Here is a 13,948-nt window from a genome sequence, read left to right as displayed (position 1 = left end):
AAAAATGTTTTCAATGTTCCATCTTTGATTAGAAGTCTTGATGTGCTCTTTTTGCTGTGTGCATGTGTGTGTGTGTGTGTGTGTGTGTGTGTGTGTGTGTGTGTAATGAACACACTATTAAATTTTATCCTCACCAATTCTACTCCATTTAATACTGTAGTCAATACTACAATACTGTAGTCAATTTTTGACATAAATATTTGAAGTAGGATGAGAAAATGTCATCTTACCATCTTGTTATTGCATCTTAGTGAATCTTTCAAGCTAGCACCCTGCCTGCATTTCCCTCTGACCTAGCAAGACTCAAAGGTGGCATGATCAGCTTGCCACTTAATTACTTGATATTATAAATGAACCATTCATTCATTCAGCAAATGCTTATAAATCTCTAGCCATGTCCAGTTCTTTGCTAGGTGTTTGAGATATGGTAGGAAGAAAAAAAAGGAAGGAAGGAAGAGGAATACAGGGATGGTTGCTGTTCATATGGCTCTTACTCAAAATGACAATTTATACGAATTCTTTTCTTTTAATTTTATTTTTTATTTTTTAAAATTTACATCCAAATTAGTTAGCATATAGTGCAACAATGATTTCAGGAGTAGGTTCCTTAATGCCCCTTACCCATTTAGCCCATCCCTCCTCCCACAAACCCTCCCATAACCCTCAGTTTGTTCTCCATATGTATGAGTCTCTTCTGTTTTGTCCCCCTCCCTGTTTTTATATTAGTTTTGTTTCCCTTCCCTTATGTTCATATGTTTTTTCTCTTAAAGACCTCATATGAGTGAAGTCATATGATTTTTGTCTTTCTCTGACTGACTAATTTCACTTAGCGTAATACCCTCCAGTTCCATCCACATAGTTTCAAATGGCAAGATTTCATTCTTTTTGATTGCTGAGTAATACTCCATTGTATGTATATGCCACATCTTCTTCATCGATGGATATTTGAGCTCTTTCCATACTTTGGCTATTGTTGATAGTGCTGCTATAAACATGGGGGTGCATGTGTCCCTTCGAAACAGCACACCTGTATCCCGTGGATAAATGCCTAGTAGTGCAATTTCTGGATCGTTGGGTAGTTCTATTTTTAGTTTTTTGAGGAACCTCCATACTGTTTTCCAGAGTGGCTTTACCAGCTTGCATTACCACCAACAATGCAAAAGAGATCCTCTTTCTCCACATCCTCACCAACATCTGTTGTTGCCTGAGTTGTTAATGTTAGCCATTCTGACAGGTGTAAGGTGGTATCTCATTGTGGTTTTGATTTGTATTTCCCTGATGATGAGTGATGTTGTCATCATCCTCAATGGGGAAAACTGACAGCTTTCCCCCTAAGTTCAGGAACAAGACAGGGATGTCCACTCTCGTCACTGTTATTCAACATAGTATTGGAAGTCTTAGCCTCTGCAATCACACAACACAAAGAAATAAAAGGCATCCAAATCAGCCAGGAGGAGGTCAAACTTTCACTCTTTGCAGATGGCTTGATACACTATATGGAAAACCCAAAAGATTCTACCAAAAAAGTGCTAGAATTGATTCATGAATTCAGCAAAGTTGCAGGATATAAAATCAATGCACAGAAATCAGTTGCATTCCTATACACCAACAATGTAGCAACATAAAGAGAAATCAAGGAATCGATCCCATTTACAATTGCACAAAAAAAACCATAAAATACCTAGGAATAAGTCTAACCAAAGAGGTGAAAAATCTATACACTGAAAACTATAGAAAGCTTATGAAAAAAATTGAAGAAGACACAAAAAAATGGAAAAAGATTCCATGTTCCTGGATAGGAAGAACAAATATTGTTAAAATGTCGATACTACCCAAAGCAATCTACATATTCAATGCAATCCCTATCAAAGTAATACCAGCATTCTTCACAAAGCTAGAACAAACAATCCTAAAATTTGTATGGAACCAGAAGAGACCCCGAATAGCCAAAGAAATCTTGAAAAAGAAAACCAAAGCAGGAGACATCACAATCCGAGGCTTCAAGCTATACTACAAAGCTGTAATCATCAAGACAGTATGGTACTGGCACAAGAACAGACACTCAGATCAATGGAACAGAAGAGAGAACCCAGAAATGGACCCACAAACATATGGCCAACTAATCTTTGACAAAGCAGTAAAGAATATCCAAGGGAATAAAGACAGTCTCTTCAGCAAGTGGTGCTGGGAAAATTGGACAGTGACATGCAGAAGAATGAACCTGGACCACTTTCTTACACCATACACAAAACTAAACTCAAAATGGATGAAAGACCTAAATGTAAAACAGGAAGCCATCAGAATTCTCAAGGAGAAAGCAGGCAGAAACCTCTTTGATCTTGACAGCAGCAACTTCTTACTTAGCACGTCTCCAGAGGCAAGGGAAACAAAAGCAAAAATGAACTACTGGGACCTCATCAAAATAAAAAGCTTCTGCACAGTGAAGGAAACAATCAGCAAAACTAAAAGGCAACTGACAGAATGGGAGAAGATATTTGCAAACAACATATCAGATAAAGGATTGGTATCCAAAATCTATAAAGAACTTATCAAACTCAACACCGAAAAAACAAATAACCTAGTGAAGAAATGGGCAAAAGACATGAATAGACACTTCTCCAAAGAAGACATCCAGATGGCCAACTGACACACGATTAAATACACAATTATTTTCAAGTATTGTTGATATAGAAGAACTTTTGGGGGTAAAGGAAGTGTTTTATATCTTATAATTATGGTAGTGGTAATGTGTAACAACTCATGAAATTGGTGGTAATGCTTTTGTATACAAATTTTACCTCAGCAAATTTGGTTTTTAAGTCTGAAGATAATGTATAACACAGTAACTATAGTTGATAACCCTATAAAACTATAATTGAAATTTGCTAAAGGAATAGAACTTAAATGTTTACACCAAAAAAAAAAGATATATGAGGTAATGGTAGTGTTAATTAAGTCAATGGGAGAAATCCTTTCATAATATATGTATATATACATATACATGTATATATACATATATTTATACATATATATATACATATATATATATACATATCCATCATGTTGTACACTTTAAATATCTTATAATTTTATTTGTCCATTATACCTTGGTAAAATTGGGGGAAAAAAGTTGTTTTTTTAAAAAAGAAGGTAAAAATGTATATTTAGGAATAAATCCTGGCAAAATTGCATAAGACATCCTTTCAGAAAACTACAGAGTATAAAAACTAATAAAAAGTGTTAGAGAAAGAGGAAATATATCATGTGTCTGGATTGCAAGATGCAATAATGTAAAGATTTCATATCTATAGAATCAATGTAGACTTTCCCCTCCCCCATTTATTGTTTTGGTTTGGTTTTGGGTGAGAAATTCACAAAGTGATAGACAAAAAGCTCAAAGAATCAAGATAGTTTTTAAAAGTGGGGGGAAAAGAGAGGGCTTTCTCTAGAATTGAAGTTACTCTAATTAAGTCAGTGTAATATTTGCAAGTTTAGACACCCCACCCACCCCCCCAAAAAAACCTCATGACAGTTACTATTAAGGCAAAACACAAGGAACACAAGGGAGAACGTACAAAAAACAATGAGCACTAGGAGATCAAACATAGCCTTTGGAGTCAAGGGAGGCTTTCCCAAAGGAAATTAATTTTTTTTTTATTTAAAAAAAAATTTTTTTTAACGTTTTTATTTATTTTTGAGACAGAGAGAGACAGAGCATGAACAGGGGAGGGTCAGAGAGAGGGAGACACAGAATCTGAAACAGGCTCCAGGCTCTGAGCTGTCAGCACAGAGCCCGACGCAGGGCTCGAACTCATGGACCGCGAGATTGTGACCTGAGCCGAAGTTGGCCGCTTAACCGACTGAGCCACCCAGGTGCCCCTGAAATTAATTTTTTTAAGTTTATTTATTTATTTTTTGAGAAAGAGAGAATGTGCATGAGTAGGGGAGGGGCAGAGAGAGAGGAGACAGAGGAGCCTCTGTGGAGCAGGCTCCTTATTTGACAACAACGTGGCACGGGGCTCAATCTCACAACCACAAGATCATGATCTGAGCCAAAATCAAGTGTGGGATTTTAACCAACTGAGCCACCCAGGAAATTAATCTTAATATGAGACAGAGACAGGTGAGAAATAGTTAACTAACTGGGTAAGAGAATGAGAAAAAGAGAGGAGCATTCTAGGCAATAGGGACAGAATAGGCAAAGACTGTGAAAGGAAAACAGAAATGATAAAGTAATAAGACCCAGGAACCACAAGAAAAATCAAGATGTCTTGATTTTTTTCCAAGCATTCAAGTGATATAAGTGAACATGCTTTGTAAACTGTGGAGAGTTATTTCAGAGGTGGAGGGGGAATTCATACATACTAAATGCCTATGTGAGCCAGGGACCACTCCTATGAGGCCTTGCATAGTTAACAGTAGTAAACAGGAAACTATTAACAGAGAGAGTATTATTTCTAGTTCAAAACCAGAAGACTCAGAGAGGTTTGGCAAAATATTCAAAGTTGCAATAGCTAAAAGTCTAAGAGTGGAATTCACTCCCATTATTAGCATATACACTGAGTTATCTCAACACGGATGTGGTTTCTGCACGTGTTGGTCTTGAGAGTCAGCCTCATGTGGGAAAGAACACTGGACTCTGTAGTTCAAAGAGTTCGGGTCTGTTGTGTCAACTTGGGCCATGTATTTGTTCCCACTGCTTCTTTGTGACATAGGGATGAGAATATCTTACATGTTTGTATGGAGGACTAAACAATATAATGATATTGTTATGTATTTTATATTTGCATTTTTATTATGTTTTTAAAAATATTTATTTATTTTTGGGAAAGAGACAGAGCATGAGCAGGGGAGAGGCAGAGAGAGAGGGAGACACAGAATCTGAAGCAGGCTCCAGGCTCTGAGCTGTCAGCACAGAGCCTGACACGGGGCTCGAACCCACGAACTGTGAGATCATGACCTGAGCCGAAGTCAGACGCTCAACCGACTGAGCCACCCAGGCACTCTATATTATGTTTTTTAAAGAGCAGTCATTAACTTCCCAATTATGAACTATAAAGTAATGAAAATTATTTTCACTAAATCTGCAATGTTATCAGCCAGCTTATGAAGAGATTTTTATGATTTTCAAAGTTTACTTACATATGTTGTCCTATTTTATTTTCAAAAAGAAAATAGTATAAAAATAATTCTTATTAAATTTTTGGACAACATTTTATATCCAAATCTAGTGTAGTTATTAAAAGTAATACAATGCTCAAATGAGTTTGCATTCCTTGAAAACTCACATCTAAATATTTAAAAATAGACTTCCCAGAACCTCAACGAAAGACAGGGAAATGACCTTGTGATTCAAAAAATGCTGCAGATAATCTAGAAAACAAATAATCCACATGTGGCTAATCAAGAGTTGATTAATTGTTTTCAGAATGTTTAATTGCCTGTTGTTTATCAATATAATTTAACTACCAGTGCATACGACAGTGATATAAATAGTACAAGTACTATTTTTACGAGAAATGATGTCAGGTTTTTATTAATGATAAAGAGTATGAAAGATAGTACTCTCATTATTTGACTTTGGCATTAAAAATAGTGTGCTAATTTTTAAAAAGAACTGGATTTTCTCTTCTTTTGTATAAAGTAACAACTAATCAGTTTTCTCTCAGCATAAAAAGGATCTTAAACTAATGATTAGGGTCTATTTTAGGTATGGGTGATTCTAGACATTTGCACATTTTTACTCTTAGTTATGTTGTATGATAGAAATAACTTTTACTGTGTATGAGAAAGAAGTTATCACTCAAGTGTCTCATTTTATAATGTATCATTTTATAACTATATTTAATTTTACATGGAAATAATTTCATTGTCTAGAGTGACCCTTTATTTTTTTAATGTTTATTTATTTTTGAAAGAGAGAGAGACAGAATGTGAGCAGGGGAGGGGCAGAAAGAGAGGGAGACACAGAATCCAAAGCAGGCTCCAGGCTCTGAGCTGTCAGCGCAGAGCCCGTCGCTGGGCTTGAATTCACGTACTGCAAGATCATGACCCGAGCCTAAGTCGGACTCAATGGACTGAGCCACTCAGGCACCCCTAAAGTGACCCTTTAAATGCTGATGGCAAAAGCCATTTTCAGTTGAAACCAGTGGTCTGTGTCACATTGTAGAAGACATCCATTCTTGTGTCATCATATCTGATGGAGACAAGGAAAACAAGACACTGATGTGTGAGGTTTTTTTTCCACATATTTTTCTTCCTTGTTTTTCTGCTTGTTGGTTTGTTTTTAATGATTGCTTCAAAACATATGTGCTTTCTAGAAAGTCTATCCTCAACAGTGCCTTCCACTTTTATTATCTAAGTCGATTTTGATCTCTGGAGTATGACTACTATTCGTGACTGTTGTTAGATGGCTAAATATTATTTGGCGTTTGGAATCTCTGTACTCTGGGAAAGCATTTTAATATCATCACTAGCTGACTGTTCTAAATGTTGCTACTGAGAAAGCTTTAATTGTCTCTAGGGAACTGAGAACTAGTTCTTTCTAAGATAGAATATGTAATGAAATCATAGTTTTTCATAAAATGTATTTTTAGTTTTCTATATAATGTACCTACAGAGTACAGAATTAAGGTCCTTATAATCAAGACCAAATCACATCAGCTTATATGTCCTGTACTAATCTTTTTGAATACTTTTATTCACTTTAGAAAGTAATTTGTTCCAGCTTGGTAGTTCTTATGTGGAATGAAATAATATAGCATTTTCCTTTCCTGGATCTACTGTTCTCTGTATATCTAACTCAATTAGATAATGTGCAGTGTTAGTGACCAAAAGAAAATAGCCAAGAAATGAATTCTTGAAAGTTTTTTTTATTGTTTTCTGGTATTACACAATAGGGAAAGCACAATATGTGCATGTTTGAAAATGCACACAATATGTATGTGATTTTTGTAACTCATAGTAATATTCAAATTCATGTACAGATATAATATACATCTTAAATTGTGGATCAGATTACAACTCTTCACTTACTGCATGTTTACATACACACATCAAATAGCTCACAGATAAGGCTGTTTGTTTTAGCTGTGGCTTTAATTAGAGCCACAAGCCAAACACACATACCTTCTGGCGGAGAGTGAATACTTTGGTGATTCAAGCATACTTTCCTTTTCTACTGACTTTCACCATAGTAGAAACATTTGCATGCACAAATCAAAATTAGCAGGAACATGAAAGTATAAAATGAAGTAATATATATTATCTGGCTAGTTTTTCTTCACTATCCTAAACCAGAGCGAGTATATAATTTGAGGCATCATGACATATGCATCTTATATATTTTATAAATTGAGTTATATTTTATTTTTTATTTTTTTTAAATTTTTTTTTCAACGTTTATTTATTTTTGGGACAGAGAGAGACAGAGCATGAACAGGGGAGGGGCAGAGAGAGAGGGAGACACAGAATCGGAAACAGGCTCCAGGCTCCGAGCCATCAGCCCAGAGCCTGACGCGGGGCTCGAACTCCCGGACCGCGAGATCGTGACCTGGCTGAAGTCAGACGCTTAACCGACTGCGCCACCCAGGCGCCCCTAATTGAGTTATATTTTAAATGAATTAAGGCATTTCACTGCCTGAGGAGTTACTCAGAAAATTCTTCTGAAATGTGAATAATTGCTTCATACTATATTTTGGTGTTTTCTAAACTTCAGTCATTTGTGTACCAGCTTCATAATTTTTGTTATGTTCATAGAATGTTTATTTTAATGTTTACTGAATACTGTTTCTGTAATCTTTCTCAATTTTTAAATTTGAGTCTAATGTCACTACTGTACTATTAGTATCACTTTCTATAAGTGGAAATAATTCAGAAATATAAATGTGTAGTCATTAAAATATATTATCACCTAAACAACATGCCACTGGTGACATGTTAGTAGATTGAGCAGCATGTTGGGAGACACTGTCCTGTGTGATTGTCATTTCAGATTTTTAGACATTTAATTCTCTTAAAACACAATTTAGGTGTATATTAAACTCAGGGCAGAAATTACTTCTGGTTTGTCCATCCTTGTTTTACCAGTATTTAGTACTTGGCACAAAACAGGCATTTAATAAATATTGAATGGCAAATTAATGAGTGGTCATGTCTTTGCATATTAATTCTCTAAAATACTGCTTGGTAGTAAGAATTAAATAATAAAACTCAAGCAGTAAATGAAAATACATTTTGCCCAGCATATGTTTGTATCCCCAGTCTTGAGAACAGTAGGTAATAAATGCGTAGCATTCCTATTAAACTTCAGTGAGCATGTTTCTAGCTCACGGAAAGGTACTGCAATGTGAGAAAGAGAAGCGGGCATGAGGCAGTAAGGAGCAGCTCTAATGATTGGGAAGAGTGAGGAGAGAAAGTAAGGGAGAAGTAAAACTTGAAATACATATCTTTGTCAGGAGATCTGAGCTAACCCTGCAACCTTGTTCAGCAACAAAATAGAACTAAATTCAAGGCTAACTGTACATGTGAAAATTGTTTCAGTAGAGAAGGCTCTGCTCCATTAATAGTTACTTGCAAATCACCAATACTAATGACCAGATTCTTCTAAAATAGCAGAGATACTCTGTAATATTCCCTCATGGCCTTTCTTCCAATACACTCACTTCTAAAGCTGAAATCCCAACCTGGTTTCTTTTGTCCATGCACTTAAGAAATGACATAATCAATTTTCTGCATCATTTGGGTTAGAAGAAAAGACTGTACAAAGCTGAAATGAGCATAGCATTTTAGCCCCACTGATAATCAGAGATTCATCAGTTAGGGAGGCTCCTGAAATACAAATAGGCTGTTTCACAAAACCTAAGAGCCCTAAGTAAATGGAAGCAATCCACATCAGCTATCTGTCAGGGAGTCAGTGGTTAGCTTATTTGACCACTAACAATTATTTTGACAGTAGGAATTACTGACAGTCGGAACTAACTCTTCGGAAGAGGAACTATGGAGGCAAAACCATTTTTAGTTCAGAAATAATGTTGAAGTTTTACAGTGATATAAAACATATATGTTTTTTGCCTATTACCTAATCTGAAAGAACGGTTTGCACCTTGTTTTAGGGAAGGGACTCTGGGCTTATATCTCTTTAAAAAAAAAACTTATTTATTCATTTATTCAAAAAAATTGTCTCTTTCAAAATTGAACATAGACAAAGAGAAATTTAACAAGAAAATGAAAGGAATATATACTTCCAAGAATTTGGAGTTAAATGAGACTGAAGTAGGAAGGAAGTAGATTCTGTTGAGCTGAAGTGGACTGATTTGAGGGAAAAGACTCTAAAAAGCAGCAGGTCTTCCCTTCAACACGAAGGACGCCATCATGCCTGGTCACTACAGCAGGGACTATAATGCAGGCGTGGGAAGTGTAAAAGAAAGGGCTGTCCTACCTTGGCGAGTGGAATCTCCAGGGATGGCATAGGGCTATCAAGATGGAAGTTGGGTTCATATGTTCATCATCACACTACAGCTGTGATAATGCTGTGCTATCTAATCATTTACCAGGGTCTGAGTCAAAGTACCCAGAAAACCAGGAGTTTTATGAGCAGGGGGCACTCTGTAAGACAGCTCCTCTATGAGCAAAGGAAGAGATTTGGATTGGCATTGGATGTTCTCATCATTCAACAGTCTGAACAAGGAGAATGAAGGGCTCACACTATTTGGGAGTAGTAATAAGCCTCTGGAGGAAAATATATGAGACTCAAGATACATAGATCTCTTTGTTTTTAGACACTTTGGCCAATTTCAGCCTGTGTCTGTTTAGATGAAGGAACACACACATGAAAGTCAGGCAAACCTGAAAATTTAGGTGACCTTGTTTAAATCCCATGATTTCCTTTTGCCTTGTTTTTTTTCCCCCATATGTTCAATATGCTATCTACCTGGCAAGATTTTTTTTTTTGAGGGTTGACTGGGATAACATGTGAAACCCATTAAAAAGTAGCATAAATGGTATATATTTTTGGAAATATGGAGCATGTTGCTGTGTGAGTGCCATTGCTATATGTTGGAGATGAATGAGATTTTAGTCAGGTGTGGGTAGGTTGTGCCTATAGTAATAAAGATCCTAAAATCTCAGCAAAAAGGTTGTTTTTCTGTTCATATTCTATGTCCATCCCAAGAAGAGGAGGAATGTGCCCCACATCATCCTCACTTAGGAACCCAGGCTGATCTTTAGAGCCCCTGGAAATTGCTGGACATTGTGATGGGGAAGGGGACATGTGTGTCTTGAATGCTCTGCCTAGAAGTGACACATGCCACTTCCTAATTGGCTTCCTGCATTCACATGGCAATCCTAGCTTGTGTCCAGAAGAAGAGCTAGAGTTCTACGGCGAGCAGCACTAAAGACTGTCATACATGGTTTCTTGTCATTATTTGCAGTTGGAGGCCTTCCACAACAGAGAAGCCATCTAGATGTTTCTCCTATGACTAATACCGCTACATTCTTTCTATATAGCCTTCAACAACCAAGTAGACTTTTTTGAGTTTATGTTTTCCCAGTTTTAAGGAGTTGCTGGCACTAAAAAATTTAGTAGCTGTCTAGCAGAATATTTTAGTTTGGGGCAGAGAAAAGCAGCAATTGTGTCACATCCCATTTTTGTTTTCTTTGCCAAACAGATATTGATGAGTGCTCTGATGGCTTTGTTCAGTGTGACAGTCGTGCTAACTGCATTAACCTGCCTGGATGGTACCACTGTGAGTGCAGAGATGGCTACCATGACAATGGGATGTTTTCACCAAGTGGAGAATCTTGCGAAGGTCAGTACAAGGAGAACTGGAGTTTATAAGAACACCTTTTGAACTTGAGGAATATACAGTAAGATGTAAATAGTAGACATTGATCTAATGTTGAAGTTATTGGGGTGCCTGGGTGGCTCAGTCAGTTAAGCATCTGACTTTGTCTCAGGTCATGATCTCACAGTTGGTGAGTTTGGGCCCCATGTCAGGCTCTGTGCTGTCAGCTTGGAGCCTAGAGCCTGCTTCAGATTCTGTGTCTCACTCCTTTCTCTCTCTCTCTCTCTCTCTCTCTCTCTCCCTCCCTCCCTCAAAAAGTAATAAAAATTTTAAAAATTCATGTTGAAGTTATTGGTGGCTTTTGCTGTGTGTTTATACAACAATTGGAAACATGTTAAAATCTAACCTTCACTTACTAATTATGATAATTAATTGATTTTTAGATATGTTAAATTTGTGACACTAAGCCAGTTCTCTATGGATACTTGTAACTGTTGAAGGGTGTTTTTAGGATGAATAAAATAGTATCAGATGAAAATTTTAAATGGCAGCATGCATAAATCTGACCCAAAAAGAGCTAGAAACAAATAGATGAGGAAAGCAAGATGAAAGGAAAATAGAGGTAGAGGTAATATGATAATGCTGTGGATATGATAATGCCAAGGATAATATTCACAATACACACTACTCTGGACTATTCCTAACATACCACTTGGCTGGCAAAGTAAGAGATATTTACTGAATGTTGAATGTTAGACATAGAAGTTATGACCCCTGCTTCAAAGAAGATTTCAATCTAATAGGAGTGAAAAATTCAATCAGATTATATTCAGTTATTTACCATTAATTTTGAACTATTTTCAGTGAGTTGACAACTCTGTTCCTCTATACTGTCTATTGAAGGGCATGATTTTTCAAAAGCAGGCAGAATATACAAAGCCCAGTGAGCAATTGCCAGGGAAACCACCCACACCAGAAGGATTGGCCATCAGAAGTTTGGCACAGGAATGGAAAACACAGCAAACCACAAGAAGTTATTATTTTCTCCATTTGTATTTACACCTTCATAGAGTAACAGCCTATGAGAATAATGTGACTAAAGTGACACAGTCAGTGAAAGCCTTGGAGAATCTAACTTAACGGTACTTGACACTTAAATGATAAGATGTCTTTTATTCTTGGACCTCAAAGGGTTTTCACACAGAGAAAAGTGAAGCTGACTTGGATGACAGATGTTTTCAGTGTGCTTTGCACTTTGCTGGCAGCTCCAGAGCTCTGGACCTTCAGCAGAGGGGTCTCTGGATTTTTTGCATAGAGTGGGGATGCTGTTGCCTTGCCAGGGGCTAAAACCTGGCATTTGCAAATAACCACCTAACTGTGGGCTGAGGGCTTTGCCTTGCACTTGTGATTGTCCCAGAGTGAACAGTTCCAGCCCTGTAGAGAATTCCAGGAGGCAGATCAAGCAGTGTGATTTTGTACTTCCCTCATAAACTGCTTTGCCTGTATTCTGCAGTTTATCGTGGGGAAGTCTACTGTTTTTGTTTAAAAACTCTACCTTTTTGTTAAGATTGTCTTTTGCTTTAAGTTACGCACATGTAGAATGAATATAAGCCGATTATAAATCGTTCAAATCATACACAAGTACTTAGATTAAAGCCGAAAATGCATCTTAATTTCATCTCTCCCCTTCCCCCATCCTTTCCACTTCTCTAGGGGTAACCTGTGTTTACTTTTGCCTGGTATTCTCACACACCCTTTTCTGTGCATCAGAATGTGAACAGCAAAAACACATACCTCTGCCCACTATCTCACTTTACATTTGCAACGGCGCTCCCTCACTATCTTTTAATGGTTCATGGTTTCTCATGAGGTTGCATGAGTTGTTGGTCAGGGATGTGTTTCACCTTGCAGAATTGTCTGGGGTGGGAATGAGGGGAGCCACACCCTGTTTCCAAGATCGCTCATGTGGTTCTTGGCTGGCCTGGTTTCCTTAACACATGAACCACTCTACAGGGCCTCAAGACATGGGAGCTGGCTTCCCCTCGAATAAGCAAGTGCCCATGATCTTTCTATAACTCAGTCTCAGATGTGTCATTTCATTGCTTCTGTGTTTTTTAGAAGTGAGTCAGTAGGTGTAGCCAGCCTACATTCAAGGGGAGAAGATGCAAGAGCGTGAATATTAAATGGTAAGAATCACAGGGGACTGTCCTATAGGCTACCTGCTACAAAGGCCATCAGCTTTGCCAAAGATTCCTATTTTATTTCCTTGGTTACTTTCCCCTGCAGCTCTCTCTCTCTCTCTCTCTGTCTCTCTCTCTCTCTCTCTCTCATGTCACACCTTCTGTCATCTCAAATCTCAGGTACCACTACCTTTCTCATCATTCTCTGTTGATGGCCCTGCTTCTTATTTAACCAAGAAAGCAGAACTTCATTTCTGCACCAGGAGTTACACTAGACAATTCGTATTTATATCCTTATTTGCTGCTTTCCCTCCCTCCCTCCTGTTTCACTGAGTTAAGTTTCATTTCTCCCTCCATAGTACCTTACCTATCATCCCTTCTCACCTGCTTGAGGTTTTCGCCTTTGTACTCCCCACTTTCTCTTCCATATGATAAATACTCTTTTTCTCTCCCATCATTCTCATCAGCACACAAACAGCCTGGAGGAGCAGCCATCTTTTACAAATGAAATAAAAACAAACAAAAAGTAACTTCCCCTATCACCTGATCCTCCAAACATTTCCCGCGTTTTTCTGCTCCTTTTTAGAGGAAAATTCGGAAAGAATCTTTTATATTTCTTGTCTCCATTCTCTTGCTTCCAACAATACTTTAATCCCACTACCCCCACTGAATGCTTTCCTTTCAAGATTATTGACCTTTTCCACGTTGCCAAATCTGCTGCTCAGTTAACGTCTCTTTGCTCGACAGCTCAAGCATTTGAACCAGTTGATCATTGCTTCCTCTCAAAACAACTTTCTTCACTTGGCTTTGAGGATACCACTCTTTCCTGTCTTTCTCTAATTTTTAATATTTTATTTATTTTTGCAAGAGAGAGTGAAAGCAGGGGAGGGGCAGAGAGAGGGGGGGACAAAGGATCCAAAGTGGGCTCCATGCTGCTCACAGCAGAGAGCCCGATGTGGGTCTCCAACTCACGAACTGAGATCA

The 13,948-nt window shown here is 37.6% G+C and overlaps 1 protein-coding gene across 1 annotated transcript in view; it reads left to right on the top strand.

Annotated features, from left to right (window-relative positions):
• The window catches only part of NELL2 (neural EGFL like 2), a 363,516-nt gene that overhangs the window by 295,231 nt on the left and 54,337 nt on the right, over positions 1-13,948 (top strand). The window contains exon 16 of the mRNA XM_047066347.1: positions 10,668-10,808. Within this exon, the coding sequence (XP_046922303.1) occupies positions 10,668-10,808 (141 nt within the window). The remainder of the gene's footprint in view (positions 1-10,667; positions 10,809-13,948) is intronic.

Source organism: Lynx rufus, unplaced genomic scaffold (genome assembly GCF_022079265.1).
Source record: "Lynx rufus isolate CCGP_SWC_20201006 ecotype Redwood Valley unplaced genomic scaffold, mLynRuf1.p SCAF_7, whole genome shotgun sequence".
Lineage (NCBI taxonomy): Eukaryota > Metazoa > Chordata > Mammalia > Carnivora > Felidae > Lynx > Lynx rufus.
Note: the sequence above shows the minus strand (reverse complement) of the source record. Positions and strands in the feature narration are given on the sequence as shown.